Source organism: Physeter macrocephalus, chromosome 9 (genome assembly GCF_002837175.3).
Source record: "Physeter macrocephalus isolate SW-GA chromosome 9, ASM283717v5, whole genome shotgun sequence".
Classification (NCBI taxonomy): Eukaryota; Metazoa; Chordata; class Mammalia; order Artiodactyla; family Physeteridae; genus Physeter; species Physeter macrocephalus.
The window spans coordinates 4,772,246-4,790,095 of NC_041222.1; the positions used below are offsets into that span (position 1 = coordinate 4,772,246).

The following is a 17,850-nucleotide window of genomic DNA, read 5'->3' on the forward strand; positions in this document are numbered from 1 at the left end:
ACATCGCTGCAATTGGCACAAGGGAACATTTTAGGGTGATGAAAACATTCTAACTCTGGATTATGGTGATGATTACACAACCGAAAAATGTACTAAAAATCATGGTCCCGTCTGCTTACAATGGGTGAATTGTTATGGTATCTAAATTATACATCAATATACTTGTGTGAAAATTTTTTTTAATGTGCTATAGGGATTGAAACTATCTACAAGTATTTATCCAATGAAGTTTTTTGTTTGTTTGTTTGTTTTTATAAAACACTGATCTAGGGGGACTTCCCTGGCAGTCCAGTGGTTAAGACTCTGCGCTTCCACTGCAGGGGGCACGGATTCCATCCCTGGTCGGGGAACTAAGATCCTGTATGCCACGTGGCATGGCCGAGAAAAAAAAAAAAGACTGATCTAGAAATAATACCTTTAAAATAGACAATGATACCTGCTCATTAGATAATTTGGAAAATCCAACCAAGCAGGAAGAAGAAATTTCCTTGTCATCCCTGTCCCCCGAATGAACCTGAGTCGGCATCTGGCCCAGCTGAGCAGTCCTTTCTGCTCAGTTGGTGATTAACAGAGGTCTGCTGTGGCTTGGCATTAGTGCCAGGGGTCACTGACCTCTAGCCCAGGGTCACTGGCCCCTGGTTAATGATCTCAAAGGCCCTGCAGCTTTGCCTGTCACATAGCTCTGGAGCCTGGGTCCTCAGCGCTGGAGACCTGGTGAACAGGCCCTGGCTCCTGCCTGGAAGAGGATGTATGAGTTCAGGGCGAGGGTGGGGGCAGGGGCCAGTGGGGGGACTTAAATGCAAAAGAAAAACTTCTAGGTGGAAAGGAAGAGTCCCCACCCAGTGCTAGGCTTCCCTCTGCCACTGACTTCCTGGGTGACTTTGGGCAAATCACTGTCCCTATCTGGGCCTCAAGGTCCAGATACCCAAAAGATGGGGTAGGCCCTGATGCCCTGACTCTAAGCCTCATTCCTAGCCCAGCATTCCCAGATACTGGCTCTACAACCATGTCCAGAACCGACACGTCTCTAAGCCCCAGGGTTTCCATCTGTAAAATGGGAGCACTGGTCCAGGTTGCCTCTACAGGTCCTTCTGAATGAGACAGTGCAGGGCCCCTGAACTGCACAAGGGGGCACGGCGGTCACCGATGGCAGCATGCCACCTCACCTCTGGATCCAGACATCTCTGGGAGAAGAGAGGGAGGAAGGGATGGGGGGTGTCTGATACTGAGCCTCCTCACAGCAACCAGGGGAAATAGGTATTAAAGTTCCCATTTTATAGACCAGGAAACAGAGATTCAGGGAGTTTCAGTCACTTGCTTGGGGTCATTCAGCTAGAAAGAGGCACTGCTGAGATTCAAACACAAGACTGGCTGGCTCCAGTGCCCAAGCTCTATCTGGGGATCAAGCAGGGCCTCCCAGCACCATCCCACCTGGGCAGGAAGGGAGCAACAGTACCCTTTACAGGTAAAGGGTTGCAGGCGCTGACTCAGTCAAGCCCAAGCCAAGCCTGGCAGCCCGAACTCCATGGGGTGGCCGTCCCTACCACGCCTCCCAGGCTGAAGAGGTCGCAGCCCTCCAGCCCTGCACCTGCACCTGTGAGCACCCAGGACAGAGGCTTGTCCTAGCAAGGTCCCCAGGCTGCAGCCACTGGGTGGAAGATGGACTGTGGTACCTACACTCTGTGCCACTCATGGGCACACAGGTCAGGCACGGTCTCCTCTACTTGGTAGGCAGCACGGCTCTGCCACCACTCGCTTTGTGAGTACGCCCTAGTCCCTGCCCTCCTCTGGACCTCAGAGATCCCCTTGACCTCTGACCTTGGGTGTTCCAGGCTCCCGCCTAGTGCTACACACAGTAGGTAGCTTTCAGCATCAGCCCACATCTCTCCCCTGTAGTTGGATCCAGGACCCCCCCCAACCAACCAGCTCCGGCCCTGCTCCTCTGTGACCTTAGGCTAGCCTCCGTGTCTCCCTGGACCTCCCAAGGCAGCTATCAGAGACGGGAGCAGGCAGCCTCACCCTCCGCCCCCGGCCTCGATCTACAAAAGGACTTGGCTGGCCCTGGAAGACACCACCCTGTTCTTTTTTTCTTCACCCCGAACACTGTTGTTCTTGATTCCCAGGCAGCCGGCTACTCATGGAAAGCCCTCTCTCAGAGCTTGTTTTCTTTCTGGCTCACTGCTGGGCTCTGGGGTCTCCTGGGAATACCCACCCCTCTGGTTTTGCTAAATGGGACAACATGCAGTAAACAGAGAAGGCAGTTACGAAACCCAGTGAAAGCGGACAGGGCCTCTGGGAGGTCTGGAGAGCCCTGGGGACTTGAAAGAACACGTTTTAGAATCTGGGAGACTCAGCTCCTGTGATCAGGGCCTCAGTTTCCTTATCTATCAAATGGGGAGAATGACACCCAGCTCACAGAGCAGTGAGGAGGCCCAGGGCCCGACACATAGTAGAAGCTTCCCAAAAGTTAGTGCCCATTTTTTGAACTGGTTTCTTTGCCCAGAGGCCTCTGTTCAGCATGTGCCACGTGAGAGCAGTGTGGTGGTGCTGGAGAAAGGTTACAGACTTCACGGAGATTCTTGAGTTCAGGTCTGGGCTATGGAACCTGGAGCAAGTTGCTTTCCCTCTCTGAGCGTTGGGTCACTCATCTGTAAAAAGGGATAGTAGTGCCCAGTTGCAGGACAGTTGGGAGCTCAGGAGCGAGACTGTTGGAGTGCATTGCACAGAGTAGGACTTACCTGTAGCAACGCTCACTAGTCCACCCTCTCTTTGTAGGCTACGACACCAAGAACGAGAGTGTAGCTTCTGAGAATCACATAGCAAGTACCTGGCAGAGCAGACCTAGAACCCAGGTCTCCATTCCTGGGCCAGAGGTAAGGCCTGAGCCCAAGACATGACAAGGCGCCCTGTAAGGGCCAGCTGGACCTCTGCCCTGGCCCAGTCCACCCTGGGTGTGGACAGCTGTTGGGGAGATGTCCAGTGAGACTCCAAGAGGCTGACTATCCCAGGAACCAAAGCCACTGGCTCTTTCCCAGCTTCGGAGGCAGCCCCACCTAGTGCTGAGAGCCAGGGCAGGACATTCAGAGAGGGACGAACCCCGCCACTTCCTGAGCCTGTGCCCTGGAAGCAGCCAGAGCTGGCCATGGGTGTGAGTCAGTGCCCTTCCTGCCAGGGTCCACTTTGAAGTCGGTATCCCCTTCTCTGGGGAGGCAGTGGCCCTGGGAGGCTTGGCAGGCCAGCAGCTGGGGCTGTAAACAGCTGTATCCTAGCCCCTCTGGCACCCCACAGCCCACCAATAGGGGAGTCCAGGCACAAACACAAATCAGCAGCAGGACAATGAGGCCCAACTACAGGCACTGCGGTGCAGGACCAGTAGAAGATGGGAACACAGTCTCCGCCTGCCAACCTCCTGGGGCAGCAGGGCCTACGGGGCCCAAACCAGAGCCAGAAGCAGCAAAAGCCACAGGAGGCAGCTCCCTGCTCCACAGAGGAAAGGCTTTCCAACAGAGAGAAAAACAATGATTGTGGAAAGAGCTCCCAACAGGAAAATCTGTGTATAAATCCCGACCTACCACTTTTAGCTCTGTGGCTTCTGCTCTCTGAGCCTCAATTTCCTCATCTGTAAAATGGGGATTAGAATTGCTTCTTCCCAGAGTTGCTGTGAGAATGTTGTAAGGTAAAAATACATTTGGGGCTTAGCACAGTGCTTGGTCTAGCGTATGCACATATAGAGGAAGCTGTGGTGGTTGTTTGCTGGGTGCTAGGAAGCGTCCCCCTCTCTCTCTCTCTCTCTCTCTCTCTCTCTCTCTCTGAGACACTCAAGTTCCTTATGTATAAAATCGGGGTTAAAACGTTCTTCTCAAAGGTGAGTGGAGAACACTGAATGAGACGATAAATGTGGAAGATCCTAGGACCATGCCTGGCATAAGACAGTTCAAAAATGCCAGTTTCCTTCCCCCTCTTCCAGAGAGATAATGAGTGGCCCAGTGGTGAGCCAGCCAAGGGGACTCAGATGATAAGCAAACCAGCCCATTTCTAAGGACACTTCAGGCCCTGGGACTTTAAGATTCTGAAAGAAACAGCAAAAGGCAAACAATGTTTGAGCATCTGGTCAAGGTCCCCCCCTATCTGTCTGGGGATCAAGTTCATCCTTCAGCAGGACCCAGCTCCCTAGGCCAATAATCACCATGATGGGAGCAATAATGACAGGACCTCAGAAGACGGTGACATATCCCTCCTGCTGCAGGCTCCGAGTGAAGCTTTTCTTTGTCCCCAAGCCTTGCACAGCCAGTGACAGCCAAGACCTCCTGTAAGCAGGAGCCCATCTTCTGGGTGTCAGTTTGTACCTTGCAGGCAGAACTTCCAAGAAACACAAAGGGGGCAGGTTCAGGACAGAGGAGAGAGTCCAGAATCCAGGAGCAGGGGCAGAGCTTAGGTGAGCTCGGGATACCAAGAATGACCAGTAGGGTGAGGTGTGCACAACCTTCCATCCAAGGGAAGACAAGATAATGTCCAGGCTGAGTTTGGACAGAGCCCAAATCCCTCCCTCACGTGGGAACTTGGGCCAATGGCCCTTCTGCAGTGTTTCAATTTCCTCCTCTATAAAATGTGGTGATGAGTCCTACCCTGGGGGTCATCTGGGAGGAGGACTGAAGGAGCTCCCAGCACTGTGCTTATTAGCACACAGCAAGTGCTCAATAACCGCACACCCAAAGACAACCCCCCGGCATGTGTCCAGGCCCCGGAAACGAACAGCCCACTGGCCCCCACATCCACCCTTGACTTCTATCTCTGCATCCTTGCATCCAAAGCAGGGTAGGACTGGAGGGTCCCAGCCAAGGCCCAGAGACCTGGAGGGATGGCTGGTGCCAAGGATAGGAAGGCAGCTCAGGAGGGGGCCTCAAGCCAGCACTTCAAGAGCCCACCTCGCCTCCCAGCCCACCCGCAAACCTCTTTATGATGCCCTCCCCTCTCCTCTGGTCTGCTCCCACCCCAAGGAACAAGGGTTCTGGAGTCACTGCCTGATCCCAGCCCTGTCTCTTACTACCTAGGTGACCCTGCAAGTGACTCAACCTCTCTGAACCTGTGTCCCTGAGTATAGAAAAGCCAGACTATCTCACAGGCTTGCTGGAACTTGACACTAGTAAAAATCAGTTATGGAAAAACTCCAAATGCTATAGCATGATTAGAAATTCTCTGCAATTTATCTCAAACTTTTAACTACAATAGAACTACCAGAGATTCAAAGATATTTTTTATCCTTACTAATCCCTTTAATTTTAATGAGGCTTTTTAAAACATACTTTCCCCTCTTAAACATAAACAGAGGTATAGTACTGGAACCCTTTTGTTCCTTTCCCAGCTCAGTGAATAATCATAACCAGCTGGAGAAATAAATGAGATCCAGTCCACAGAGCACAGTGCCTGGCACGTGATAGGGCTCCAGAACGGGTGCTGTCTCCTTTCCCCAGGTGTGCTCCCGGCCTCACCTCCATCCAGGCACCTGCCCAATGACCCGCATCATCAAGCCCTCTGAGGGCTTCCAGAACTCTCTGGGACACTCCAGAGTCATCCCACCAGGCCATACACAAGGGCTGAGGCCACAGCAGAGACGCTCAACCCCACATACTCCCCATTTACACTCACTTCCCTCCCCCGCATCCCAGACACTGTCCTAGTTCAGGGTTCCCATCTTTTCTCTGGAACCACTGCACCAGCTTCCTCAGTGCCTTCCACTCTCCCTTTATCCACAAGGATCACATCATTCCCTGCTCAAGACCCTTCCACGGACCCTGGTGCAAACTGAAAGAAGTCAGGGCTCCTAAGCTTGGCTTTTAAGGCCCTCTGGGATCTGGTACCTACACGCTCTTGCAGCCTCACCACCCACTGACACCCCCCCTCCACCTTCCCCCAGACACCCTCTGCGACACCTCTTGCCTCTATACGTGCTCAATTTCCTGCCTCCCGGAGAGGAGAGCGGGGGTCTAGCCTCAGCTGTGCCTCTAACTGCATGACCTCAGACAAGCTCTTTGCCTCTCTGAGCTTCAGTCTCCTCATCAGGCTATTGGAGGCCTTGTGCAGATGAGACAAGGTAAGGGAGTGAGCGTCACGTGCCAGGAGGGCTTGGGAAATGCTAGCGCGGGAGCCAGGGCCTCCCCCCTGCACCTGCACCTCTGTTTCCCCCACTCTGACAGCAGCTGGTAGGGATGGGCTCCTCTGCCCCAGCAGCCGTAGGGGCTCTCTCTCCCTTAAGCCCCGGAACTGAGACGCGCTCACAGCCGGCAGCGGCAGCCAGGGAGGGGAGCAGGAGGGAGGACGGCTTAGAGGAAAATTACCTGGCTCCGGCCCAGCCAACAGGGGCTCCCAGCTGCCTCTGACAGAGGGGACTTGGGGGCCTGGCAGGCTCTTCCTGAGCCATGAACTTGGCCCCAAGCCTTGACCCCTGTCTGAGCTGGTGGGGGGGTACTCTGGGCTCCAGTCCTCTGGGACACTCCCACTCTTTGGCATCCAAAGAGGCAAAGAGGAGGAGGAGAAAAACCAGACAGGCCTTTGTGAGAGGAGAAAACTGGCTCCTGCTGCCACATGCTGGGGCCCCAGGCACTGACATGAAAAAAGGACCCTCTGTGCCCCGTCGCCGTACATCAAACCCTACACCCTGGGGACCTCGTCCTTGCGTCGTATACTTTGAACCACGCCCAGCGTCACATACACCGTGTTCTCTGTGTCCCATACCAGACCCTGTGTTCCTCATACCTTGTCCTGCCTGTGTACCCTGGTGCACAGTCCACGTGCTGCGTCCCATGTCACTTACACCTTGGATCACGCACCATGCACCATGTCACTTCTGCTGTGTGATGTACTCTGTATAGACGGTCCCCGACTTGTGATGGTCCAACTTAGGATTTTCGGACTTTACGACTGTGCAAAAGCAATACACATTCCCTAGAAACCTGGTAGGGGAGCTAAGATCCCACATGCCTCGTGGCCAAAAAACCAAAACATAAACCAGAAGCAATATTGTAACAAATTCAATAAAGACTTAAAAATAAAAGTGCTTTGAATTTTTAATTTTGATCTTTCCTGGGCTAGTGATATGCTGTACTATTCTCTGTCGTGATGCTGGGCTGTGGTCACTCCCAGACAGCCACGCAATCACCAGGGGAAACAACCGGTACACTCATAACGATTCTGCACCCAGACAACCATTCTGTTTTTTCACCGTCAGTACAGTATTCAACAAATTACATGAGATAATCAACACTTTATTATAAAGTAGGCTTTGTGTTATATTTTGCCCAACTGTAGGCTAATGTAAGTGTTCTGAGCACATTTCAGGTAGGCTAGGCTAAGCTATGACATGTGAAGGCAAGGTAGGTTAGGTGTATTAAATGCATTTTGACTTAAGATATTTTCAACTTATTGGGACATAACCCCATTTTAAGTTAAAGAAGATCTGTACTATCTATCATCTTTTTTTTGCGGAGCACAGGCTCCGGACGCGCAGGCCCAGCGGCCATGGCTCACGGGCCCAGCCGCTCCGCGGCATGTGGGATCTTCCCGGACCGGGGCACGAACCCGCGTCCCCTGCATCGGCAGGCGGACTCAACCGCTGCGCCACCAGGGAAGCCCTATCTATCATCTTTTGAATCCCACGTCCACTGTTGCAGGCCCTGTCCCTTGGAAGTGTGTGCCATAAACCTTGTCCTGGGTTCACACACTGTGTCCCTTGCTCCATGATTCCCATCTGTTGTGTGAAGGTCAAGGAGGACAGGCTCTGGGACAGACTCCTAGTGCTATCAACCATTACCTACACGACCTTGCAAAAGTTACTCCCCTTCTCAGTGCCTCAGTCTCTTTGGCTATAAAATGGAAATGATATTGACATTTACCTAATAAGTCTTGTCGTGGGGATTGAAGGAGATATAGCAATTACAGGGCTTAGCCCAGTGCCTGACACACAGTGAGTCTAACAGATGTTTGCTGTAGTGTTACAACTGTGCCCACGTATCTGTACCACATCCTGTGTGCTGCCTTCCAGGCTGCCTCGACCCAAGCTCCTACTGTACATCAGAGACTCTTATCAAGTTAGTCCAATTCAACCAACGAGCTACAAGGAGGCTATGCCTCCTCCCCTACGGGGGAGAAATCCAAGGCTCAGGGAGGGGCGATAATCTGCAAGAGGTCACACAGCCAGAAAGGGTGAAGCTGGGAGTTACACACAGGTCAGGCAGAGGCTGAGCAGCCCCTCGGAGGCCCAGGGAAAAGCAGCCATGAGCCGCATGGTTCCCAAACACCTCTGCAGACCAGGTGTGCAGCAGAATTACCTGGGGAGCTCCCAGGTAATTCCCACGCCCAGCGTCTGTCTATAGCTCGGGGTGGGGCCTGGGAACCTGGGGTTATGAGGCTCAGCCTGGACTGGGAAACGCTCATCAAAGCCCAACATCTCGGGCTTCCCTGGTGGCGCAGTGGTTGAGAGTCCGCCTGCCGATGCAGGGGACACGGGTTCGTGCCCTGGTCCGGGAAGATCCCGCATGCCGCGGAGCGGCTGGGCCCGTGAGCCGTGGCTGCTGAGCCTGCGCGTCCGGAGCCTGTGCTCTGCAACGGGAGAGGCCACGGCAGTGAGAGGCCTGCGTACCGCCAGAAAAAAAAAAAAAAGCCCAACATCTCCTCTTGCACTTGGGGAAACTGAGGCCAGGCAGCACTGGGGACTTGCCAGATCTAGTCCATCAAGCAGTGGGAGGGCCTGGGCTGGAATCGGGGCCGCTTCCTGGTTCCCTCTCTCCTTCGCCCCTCCTCCCGCCCCTCCTCCCTGGCCCTCAGCCTCCTGGTGACTCAGGGCTCTGAGTCATCCAGTGGCACCAGAGAGGAAACTTCTTAGGAAAAACAATCCCCAAACAAAGCTTCCCCTGATCTGGGGAACAGAATAGGCCCAGGGGGTTAAAAGAGGAAGGGGAGGAGAATACAGGGTGGAGTTGGAAGCTGGGACCCCAAGACTTGGTCTTCCCTCTCCACCACTGAGCCCTAGAGAAGGCGCTTCCCTGCTCCGACCTCAGTTTCCCCTGAGTAAATAACACCTACTACTGCACATAGAAGCTCAGTGTGGGCCAGGCAACATGAGAAGTCCTTCTCAGCTTTGTCTTGCTGACAATGCTTCCCCAAAACTCATGGCTAGCATCATGCCCATTTTACAGATGGGGAAACTGAGACCCAGAAAGGTTCAGCCCAAAGTTACACTGTTAGGAAGTGCACAGCAGAGTCCAAACCAAGGGCTACCTGACCCCAAAGTGCTACTCTCACTCCTTTTAAAAATACTTACTGCGTAGCGTGGCATGCTGATCTCGTCTCATAAACCGTGTAAGGTCAATGGCCCAGTAGGGGCTCAACCACACATGCTTTTCTCCTTTCTTCCCTGTGTCAGGCCCTGCCTCAGGACTCCCCGGCCCAGTAGGGCACACACATGAACTTGGGTATTCACCCAAATGGCTCTAGGCAGCAGGAACACAAGGCAGGAAGCACTCAGGGCCTGATGAACCACAAAGGAGCATTTGAGCAGGGCCTTGAAGGATGAATGGAGGTTTGTCTTTGGGGAACAGGGAACGCCAGGCGGAGGGAACAGCAAAAGCAAAAGCTCGGAGGTGTGCCCCCACTGGAAAATGCAAACACTGGAGAGGCATGCCTGGGGTTAAGACCTGGTGGGTTAACACTGGAGGGCCCTGACTGATAGGGGTCCTGGCCTGATCTGAGGCAGTGGAGGATTCTTTAAGCCCGGAGAGAATAGGCTCGGGGCTGGTTTCACCTCTGCAGAGGGCCTGGCTGGCAGATGAACTGGGAGTCAGGACTGGGACTTCCCCTGAGGCCTCCCTGGAGCTCCTCTTCCAAGCAGGCCTTGGGGACGACCCTAGATCCCTTGCTACTCACCCATGGGTCAGAGTCGCCCCTGAGGGCCTCTTCCTCCACCATAGCTGGGCTGGGCAGAGGACAGGCGGGCCTCTCCTGACCACATCAACCTAATCACATCGGCCTATAAATAGGGCCCTGTGGCTTAGTCTGAAACAGCTGTGCCAGGCCCAACTCCACAGGCACAGAGTTCCAGAAATGCTCCTTCGCCCTGACACAGTTAAAACCCAAAACTTCCTCAGGACACTATTGTTCATGCTCTAAATCACTTTCTTAAACGCGAGGCAGTGGGCTGGGGGGAAGAGCCCACCCATCTACTGCAGGCTATTGGAAATGGGCCCTGTGACTGCTTTTCTGCTTCCTGCTCTCTGGGGGCCCTGAGCAAGTCACTACCTCTCTCTGGGCCCAAATGTAAACTGGGAGGTTGCACTTGATATCCCTGGGGCCCTTCTAGCCAGGATGCTCCCCAGAATTGTCTAGGGGACCTTGTTACCCCTTTCCCAGTCTACTTGGGAACTTTGAAATTGTCAGTATTTTAAAAATTAGAATTGCAATAAATACTTGAGACAGGCCCAAGCCATGCCACTGAAGGGCTGGGTGACCTTGGAGGAGTCACTATCCCTCTCTGGGCCCCAGATTCCTCAGTCATAAGATGAAGGTGCTGGTAGATTGTTGCCTGAGGTCTATGACTTTTTTTTAATTAAAAATATTTTTGTTTGTTTAGTATTTATGAGAACCATGATAGGCCAGTCTTGTGCTGAGTGCTGGTGCTAAAAGACAGCTAAGACCTGGTCCAGCTCTCGGAGCCCAGCCCTGTGCCACACCCCAGTGGGGGAAGTGTAAAGGCATTTCCAAACCACTCGGCATCCCACTATAGGCTCCCTTCAGGGCTTCTGGGGACACCTTGTTTCCAGTTCACATTACAGATTTATGGCCACAGAGGAGGCCTCCCAAAGGGGCAGATCGTGACAAGGACTGGGCCATTACCAACCAACAGGGAAATAAAGATAACCAAGCCATCACTAGGTACCAGGCATATGCTTAGGACTTTACTTCCCCATCATTAATCCTCAACAACCCTAATATCACCCCCATTTCACAGATGAGGAAACTGAGGCTGAAAGGGGTTAAAGGACATGTCAAGGGGCACATAGCAAGTCAGAGCCAGAGTGATGCTCAGACCTGCTTGCCTCTGGAGCCCAGGGTGTAACCAAACCCCAACGAAACAGCTCAGGAGGGCCAGCCAATGGGGGAATGACCCAACAGGGCACAGAACAGAAAGAGGCACAGAGCATTTTACTGTGCGTGTGTAGGTGGGTGGGACTGACAAGGCTTCACCCAGTGATAGTCATTCTCTCCAACCAGTTCACAGCGTTGCCTCTTCGATCCGCCCTGCCCTCTGCCTCCCACCAACAGCTGATCGTTCTCAAATCCCATCGCACAAGCCCCTCCTCAGCTCAAGACATGCCATGGCTCCCTGACACCCAGAGGATCGGGACCCTGCATTCAAAGCCTCTCCCAGACGCGCTCTCCCAGTCTCCCCACCTCATCCCCAGCCTCCTGCTTTAGCCACTCTGCTCACTAGTCCCCAAGCACAGAGGTGCCACCAGGGGGTCAAGCCTTTGCACGGGCACCTCCCTTGCCTGGAACGCCCATCCTCTCAGCCTAGCGCCTGACTCAGGGGGAAGCCCTCTGTGGCTCCCAGGGCCCCAGGCGTCAGACACCGCAAGTCTGGATCTCCCAGGGCAGGACAGGGTCTGATTCACCTCCTCTTCCCAGCGCAGAAGTTCAGCAATGAAAAAAATGCAAGGAGCCCAGAGAATGCTGGAAAGTACACATTTCAGGGCTGCCCAACACCAAGCCTTGTACTGAGGAACAGCGTCAGGATGCCACAGTGTGGAAGAGCCAAAAATTACAGCCTCGGGGCTCATCAGGGTGGGACTTGTGACTCTCTCTTTCAAGGGTTCTAATAATAAAATCAGGGCAAACCTCTCCCCTACTTTAAAACTTCCAGTGGTTCCCCAGGGGTCTAGGAAAAAGTCCAAACCCTAACCAAGGTCCCCAAGGGCCCACACGAGCAAGGTGCTGCCTGGTCTCCAGGCCCTTCTCTCGTCGTGCTCCCTTGTTTCAGTTCCTCAAGGCCTCACTCATGCTGTTCCCTCTGCCTGGGGCTCTGTCCCTACCACTCAGCCACCTTCTACTTCTTCTTCAGGTCTGAGGGTTTTCAGGAAGGCCTCCCTCATCTGTCCAGACAAGATCCCATCACACCCACCCAATCCCCTATGCTCCCATAACACTGGTCCTTTCCTTCATAGCTGAGGAAAGAACGAATTTGTTATGTTCATTACAATGTATGTAAGACCCAAGACTGTAAGACCATGAGGGGTGGAAAAATCTCGTTCGTTGTTGATTCTCCATCACCCAGTCCAGGGCCTAAATATCTGTCAGGTGAATGCAGGCATGAATGAATGAACGAGTGAATGAACTATGTTACTATAGCATAGTATATATAGTAACTATGTTATTATAGGTGTAACTCAAGAAAGAAGTAGTCAGAATCCTGTTGAACGTTTGAGGGAAAACAACCAGGGCCCTGATTAGGAAGGTCAGAGAAGTGGGAGATAAAGTGAATGGTGCAGCCCACCAGAAGCAAAAAGAAGAGAGAGCTTCTAGGAGGAGGAGGTGTCCGAGGCTCCAGAGAGGTAGGACATGGAGAGCGGAGGAAACACCACTGGATTTTGACAAGGAGGAGGTCAGCGGGGGGGGGGGGGGGGTCCCCTCAGAGGTGGGCGTGAGGTAGGGTACAGCACAGGGATGGAGAGCTTCTAGGAGGAGGAGGTGTCCGAGGCTCCAGAGAGGTAGGACATGGAGAGCGGAGGAAACACCACTGGATTTTGACAAGGAGGAGGTCAGCGGGGGGGGGGGGGGTCCCCTCAGAGGTGGGCGTGAGGTAGGGTACAGCACAGGGATGGAGGAGGGAAGGGGTGAACACGCAAAGCCCTCAGCTGACAGGTACTCACTCGGTGGGCGCTCACTTCCGCGGAAGTGGGAAAGCAGAAGATGGTCCCTTTGTGGCCAAAAGCATTAACACAGCATAACTCTCTTTTTGGTGACAGATCACTTTGAGGCACTTCGGCTCTGGGAGTTGTCAGGGCTCAGTCTCAAAATCAGAAGCATCAGAACCAAGACGGCCCCCATCCCTCCTCTCTGGGCAGCACCAGGGATGGCCCTTTATCTAGAAGCCTCGGGATGCGGCTACCGTTGGACACGTCCCCCTCCCCCGACCCAGAAGGCCTTGTAGGAATCCCCAGCTTTGAGGACACAACATTCCGGAGACCATCGGAAGACCCTTTCATCTAAGCTTGGGCAAAGAGGAACAGCTCCAACTGCAGCTGGCTTGTCGTGTCACCCCCTGGAAGCCAGCTGGGCTGCAAGGATGAGTAAGCCCTGAGGCATTCGGCCCCTTCTCCTTTTGGCAGCTAAGGGTGATGTCATGACCTGGAGGGGTGTTTTCCAGGCTCCCCACACGGTTGCTATCACAAACTCACTTCTTTCTGTTCCGACACTGGAAGCCGGGTTATTCCCCTAGTGCTGGCCCTTCTTCCCCTTTCCACAGCTCACAAAGCCCTTCAGCATCTATGAGCTCGTGCAGTACTCACAACAACCCTGGTAGGTGAGTGGGGGAGACCAATGCACCCATTTTATAGGCAGAGAAACCGAGACCCGCGCTGGCACCTGAACCAGGTCTCCTGCTTCCAGCCGAGGACTCTGCACTCTACCCCCCCGCCTATCAGCCTCCTTCAGCGGGTCACCTGTGAATGTGATAGTCAGGCGGGCCCCGCCCTGTTGGCCATCCCAGGTGGGTATGACGCATCCAGTTTCCCCAAGACTCACACTTCTCACTCCTCCTATGGTCAACAAGCCTGGAGCCTCCTTGGCAGCCGTACCCCAGCTTTTCTCACCTCTCCAAAGAATTCCTATACCTCCTCCTCACCGGAGCCCACCCTCTTACAGAAGCGCTAACAGAGGCCTTGAGAGGGAAAGCGCTTTCCTACGGTCACCCAGCGCGCAAGCAGCACAGCCAGGGTCGGGGCCCAGGAGCCCTGGCACCCAGCCCAGTTCTTGCCTCTTCCCCAGGGGATCACCCTTGCCTGGCCTCCCTCTCAAGGGACCGTGAGAAGCAAATGAAGTAATGAGCAGAAACATTCGCTGAGCCTTACTAGAAAAACCTCAGGGACTGCCTTTGAATCCACTTGTGGCGACCAGCAGCTGCTCCCACAGTCCCCTCCAGACTCCCCTGGGGCTAGGTTTAGAAGGACGCCAGGGTGTCTGCACTGCGCTACCTACCTTGCAGGGCTGTTGGGTGAAGACGGTTGCTCCTGTCGGGAGGTGTCGGGACCAAGGCGGAAGCACGGTACAAGGGGTTATCAGCAACACCTGTAAAGAAAGGGCCGAGACTCCCAGGGTCAGGGGCTCAAGGTCATCTGGTCAAAGCCCCATTTGATGCTTCCACTCGCCCCCAATCCCCACCCCTCCTCCACACCAAGGTCACATAGCCCCTACTTGCACACCTCCAGCAATGGGGCACTCACTTCCTGCCAAGGCTGCAAGACCTTCTGTTGGAGAGTCTGGCTGGTTAAAAGCCTTGTCACAGGATGGGCTAAAAATCTCTCTTCCTATGCCTCATACACACTAGTCCTAACTCTACCCTCTGGGGTCACCCAGAACAGGTCTGCCACCCTGTTTCCCAATGTCTCCATAGAGACTTGAAGACAATGACCCTGGGCCCCTCAAGTCTTCTGCAAGTTGTACACCCCCTTCCTCCAGCTCTTCCTGAGATCAAGGTGTCTGGTTCCCTCCCCCTGCTTCCCTGATCTGCTTCAAATGAACCCTGTCCGTACTGACAGCACAAGGCCCAGAATTAAACATTTAGCCGAGCTCTATCCAGGGCAGGGCAAGCAGAACTCGCTCACCTCCATCATTCTAGATATCATGCCTCTATTAATCCAGCCTGAAGTCCCACGAGCACTGAAGGTAACCTCATTGCATGACTGAATTTAGCTTACGGTCAACTTCAGAGCTGTGGTTCAGGATCCTGGAGTTAGACAAAAATGGCCCCTCATTTAACTAATATGTAACTTAACCAAGTTCCTCCACCCTTCTGAGTCTCAGTTTTCTTCTCTGTAAAAGAGGGATTATGTTAGAACCTACCCCGTAGGCTCATTATGAGGATTAAATGAGATAAAATATGTCTAGGGTTTTGAACAGTGTATGTGCTTACTCTGATTATTAATCTCTAAGCCTTTTTCTAAAAATTATATCTTTCTCATCCTGTACTGGCACAGATTGGGGACCCAAGCTGTTTACATGCCATGTCGCCACCTCTATGCTTAGCATTGCTCTAATATTGCAAGACTGTATTATCATTATCTGGTGACGGGTCTTTCTCTCCCATCAGACTGTGAGCTCCATTAGACTGTTTTGCCTTTGAGGCTCCAGCGCTGGCACGTGACCTAGCAAACAGCAAGACCAGTGGGTATATGCTGGATGACTAAACGAAGGGCCAGCCTATGCCGGCGCCAGAGTAGATCGTGCAGCCCGGTCTTTCAGCTCCCACACTTTCAGGAACAACCTGGATCGTCACCCTACCTCACTCCCAGACTCATTCACAGCTCATCCACATTCAGGGAGCAGCTGAGCACACTCGCTCCTGCCCGAACTGGTAAATTTCTCTGCCCAAACCTGCTTCTCCAAGCCAAGGGGAGAGAGTCCAAGATTCCAAATACAGTGGAGCCCTGCAGGCTCCTGGGATTAAGACACAAATGAACCCTATTCTTAGCTGACAGTAAATGGCCCAGACATTCCTGTGGATTTCTGCGTTGTGAGTGGCACCAGTGCATAGCAAGGGATCTGGAAAGAGGTTGGGCGCTTATCTGGGCCCCATGACCTAGAGTTAAATGCCACGTCCATGGGCCCTCTTCAAAGATTCCACAGAAACGTCCCAGTTTCGCAGGATAGATCAAAGTAGAGCTGGGTTCCTGCAAATGACTAATGACTTCCCACTTTCTGTTAACTCCCTGAGGACAAACCTTTCAAATCCAGCCCCCTTCTCTTTGACACACCTCCAAATCTCACGCTCATCCTCACCGGCAGTGCTGCATTTGTTCCCAAGTGCCACCTGTTTCACCCTCAATGCTCTCCATCTCAGCATCAGCACCATCACCCACCATGCACACACTGGGCCAGGCCGGACACCGGGGCACCAACCTCTTCAGCCTTCCCTGCTCTGTCACTCTCAGCTGCAAAACTGCCTGCTGGTTCGACCCTAATGCATCCACTTCTCCCCACCCCCACTGCCAACATTTTGGTCCAGGCACCATTGCCTCTCAGCTGGGATACTGCCGTGCTTCCTACCTGGTCCTCCTACTTCCTCTCTCCTCCCCTACAGAGCAAGCCCAGACCACGTGACTCCTCTGCTCAGACTTGACCACGGCTCCCCGACAGCCCCCAGATAAAACACAAGATCCTCAGCGAACCTTTCAACGTCTTTTACGATCTGCCCCCATCAGCACCCTGAGCCTCAGCTCTCATCAGTTCCTCTCTTCCACCCACACCCCTCCAAGCTCCAGCCAGACGCAGCTGCACTGTTCCTTGAATCTTCCCGTAATCTTTGCACAGACTGTTTCCTCTGTTCCCAAACTCTCTTCCATCCCTGTTCTTCTTTTCTCCCACTCATGATCAAGCCCAGCTTTCCTCCGAGAACTCTTCTCTAACCTCCCCTTCCCCGGTGAGGCTGAGCTCCTCTGAGCCACCACCCATCTCCCCTGTCACACTGTTATGGTCTGTTTCCAAGTCAGCCTCCCCCATCAGACCAAGACCTGCTCCTGGCTATCCCAGCGCCTAGTCTAGGGCCACCACAGCTCAAGATTCATCGAAGGAAAAAACTGGTAAATCACATGCATGCACACATGTGTGTACACGTGTGCGCACACGTGCATAAACACTCATGTGCACACGTGCATAAACACTCATGTGCACACGCGTTCACAGAGATGGCAAAGGGTACAGGTGCTGCCATCTATGGGCAAAAAGAGCATTACACTCTTTTCCAGGCTTTGGACACCGGGAGCCCCAGAGTTTCAAATGCAACTGGGTTTAAAATTAGCTCCAGCTAACTCCAAGTTGGTCTGTTTTCCATTTTGGACCTTAAGGCTGCCACAACTTAGAAACAAGGTCCATAAACCAGTAGCTCTAGTCTACCACCCACATGTTGGATGGAGCCATAAAGAGGAGGTCTCCTTCCAGTACTCACCATCCCAGTCTGGGGCCTGCGTGGTGCCTGTTTGCTGAATTATATCTTAGAGAGGGAGAGAAGCACTTTCTAATAGTCAGAGCTGCCCACAGTGGAAAGAGTGGGCAGAGAGCTTGCCGTTAGTGAAAGTGTACAAGCACCAGGAACCCCATCTGTTTGGGTGGCTGAAGAGGAGCTTTCTGCCCTGGAGGGAGGGGGTGGTTGGGGGAGGCTGGAACAGAGGTGGTCTATCCTAAAAGACTGCTCCCAGCTCGCTGGGAGGACCCTCAGATTTGGTGGGGGCAACATGTTATCTGTCCAGTAACGCCAGAAGGGTTCAAATGGCCGCCCCAATGACAACAGCCGTCATTTTTTGAGCACCTACCAAGTGTTAAATTCCTTACATACACCATGTCTCATCCTCACAATAACTCAGCCAGCAGATGTCACAGTCCCTATTTTGTGAAGGAAGAGCAGAAGTTCAGAGAGGTGAAGCAATGTGCTCAGGGTCACACAGCTAAGATGTCGGGCCAGCTCCCATCAAGTCAGGCTGCCTCCCCGATACCTTGGTCTCACTAAATTTCAGGCTATAAGGCTGGGCCTCTTGCTCACTAGAGAAAAATACAAAGCTCCACTTACTCTAGACCGGGGTTAGCAAACTT

General features: G+C 53.3%; 1 protein-coding gene across 2 annotated transcripts in view; it reads right to left on the reverse strand.

The window, feature by feature from the left end:
- The window catches only part of GSN (gelsolin), a 57,742-nt gene that overhangs the window by 31,137 nt on the left and 8,755 nt on the right, over positions 1-17,850 (reverse strand). The window contains exon 2 of one of the 2 annotated variants that reach the window (XM_007123619.4): positions 14,245-14,334. Coding sequence is in view for 1 of the 2 variants with exons in the window: in XM_028493571.2 (XP_028349372.1) it covers positions 9,919-9,960 (42 nt within the window). In the remaining variant the exon portion in view is untranslated. Of the gene's footprint in view, positions 1-9,918; positions 9,990-14,244; positions 14,335-17,850 lie in introns of those variants that run through there. The other variant, XM_028493571.2, reaches the window with a different exon arrangement.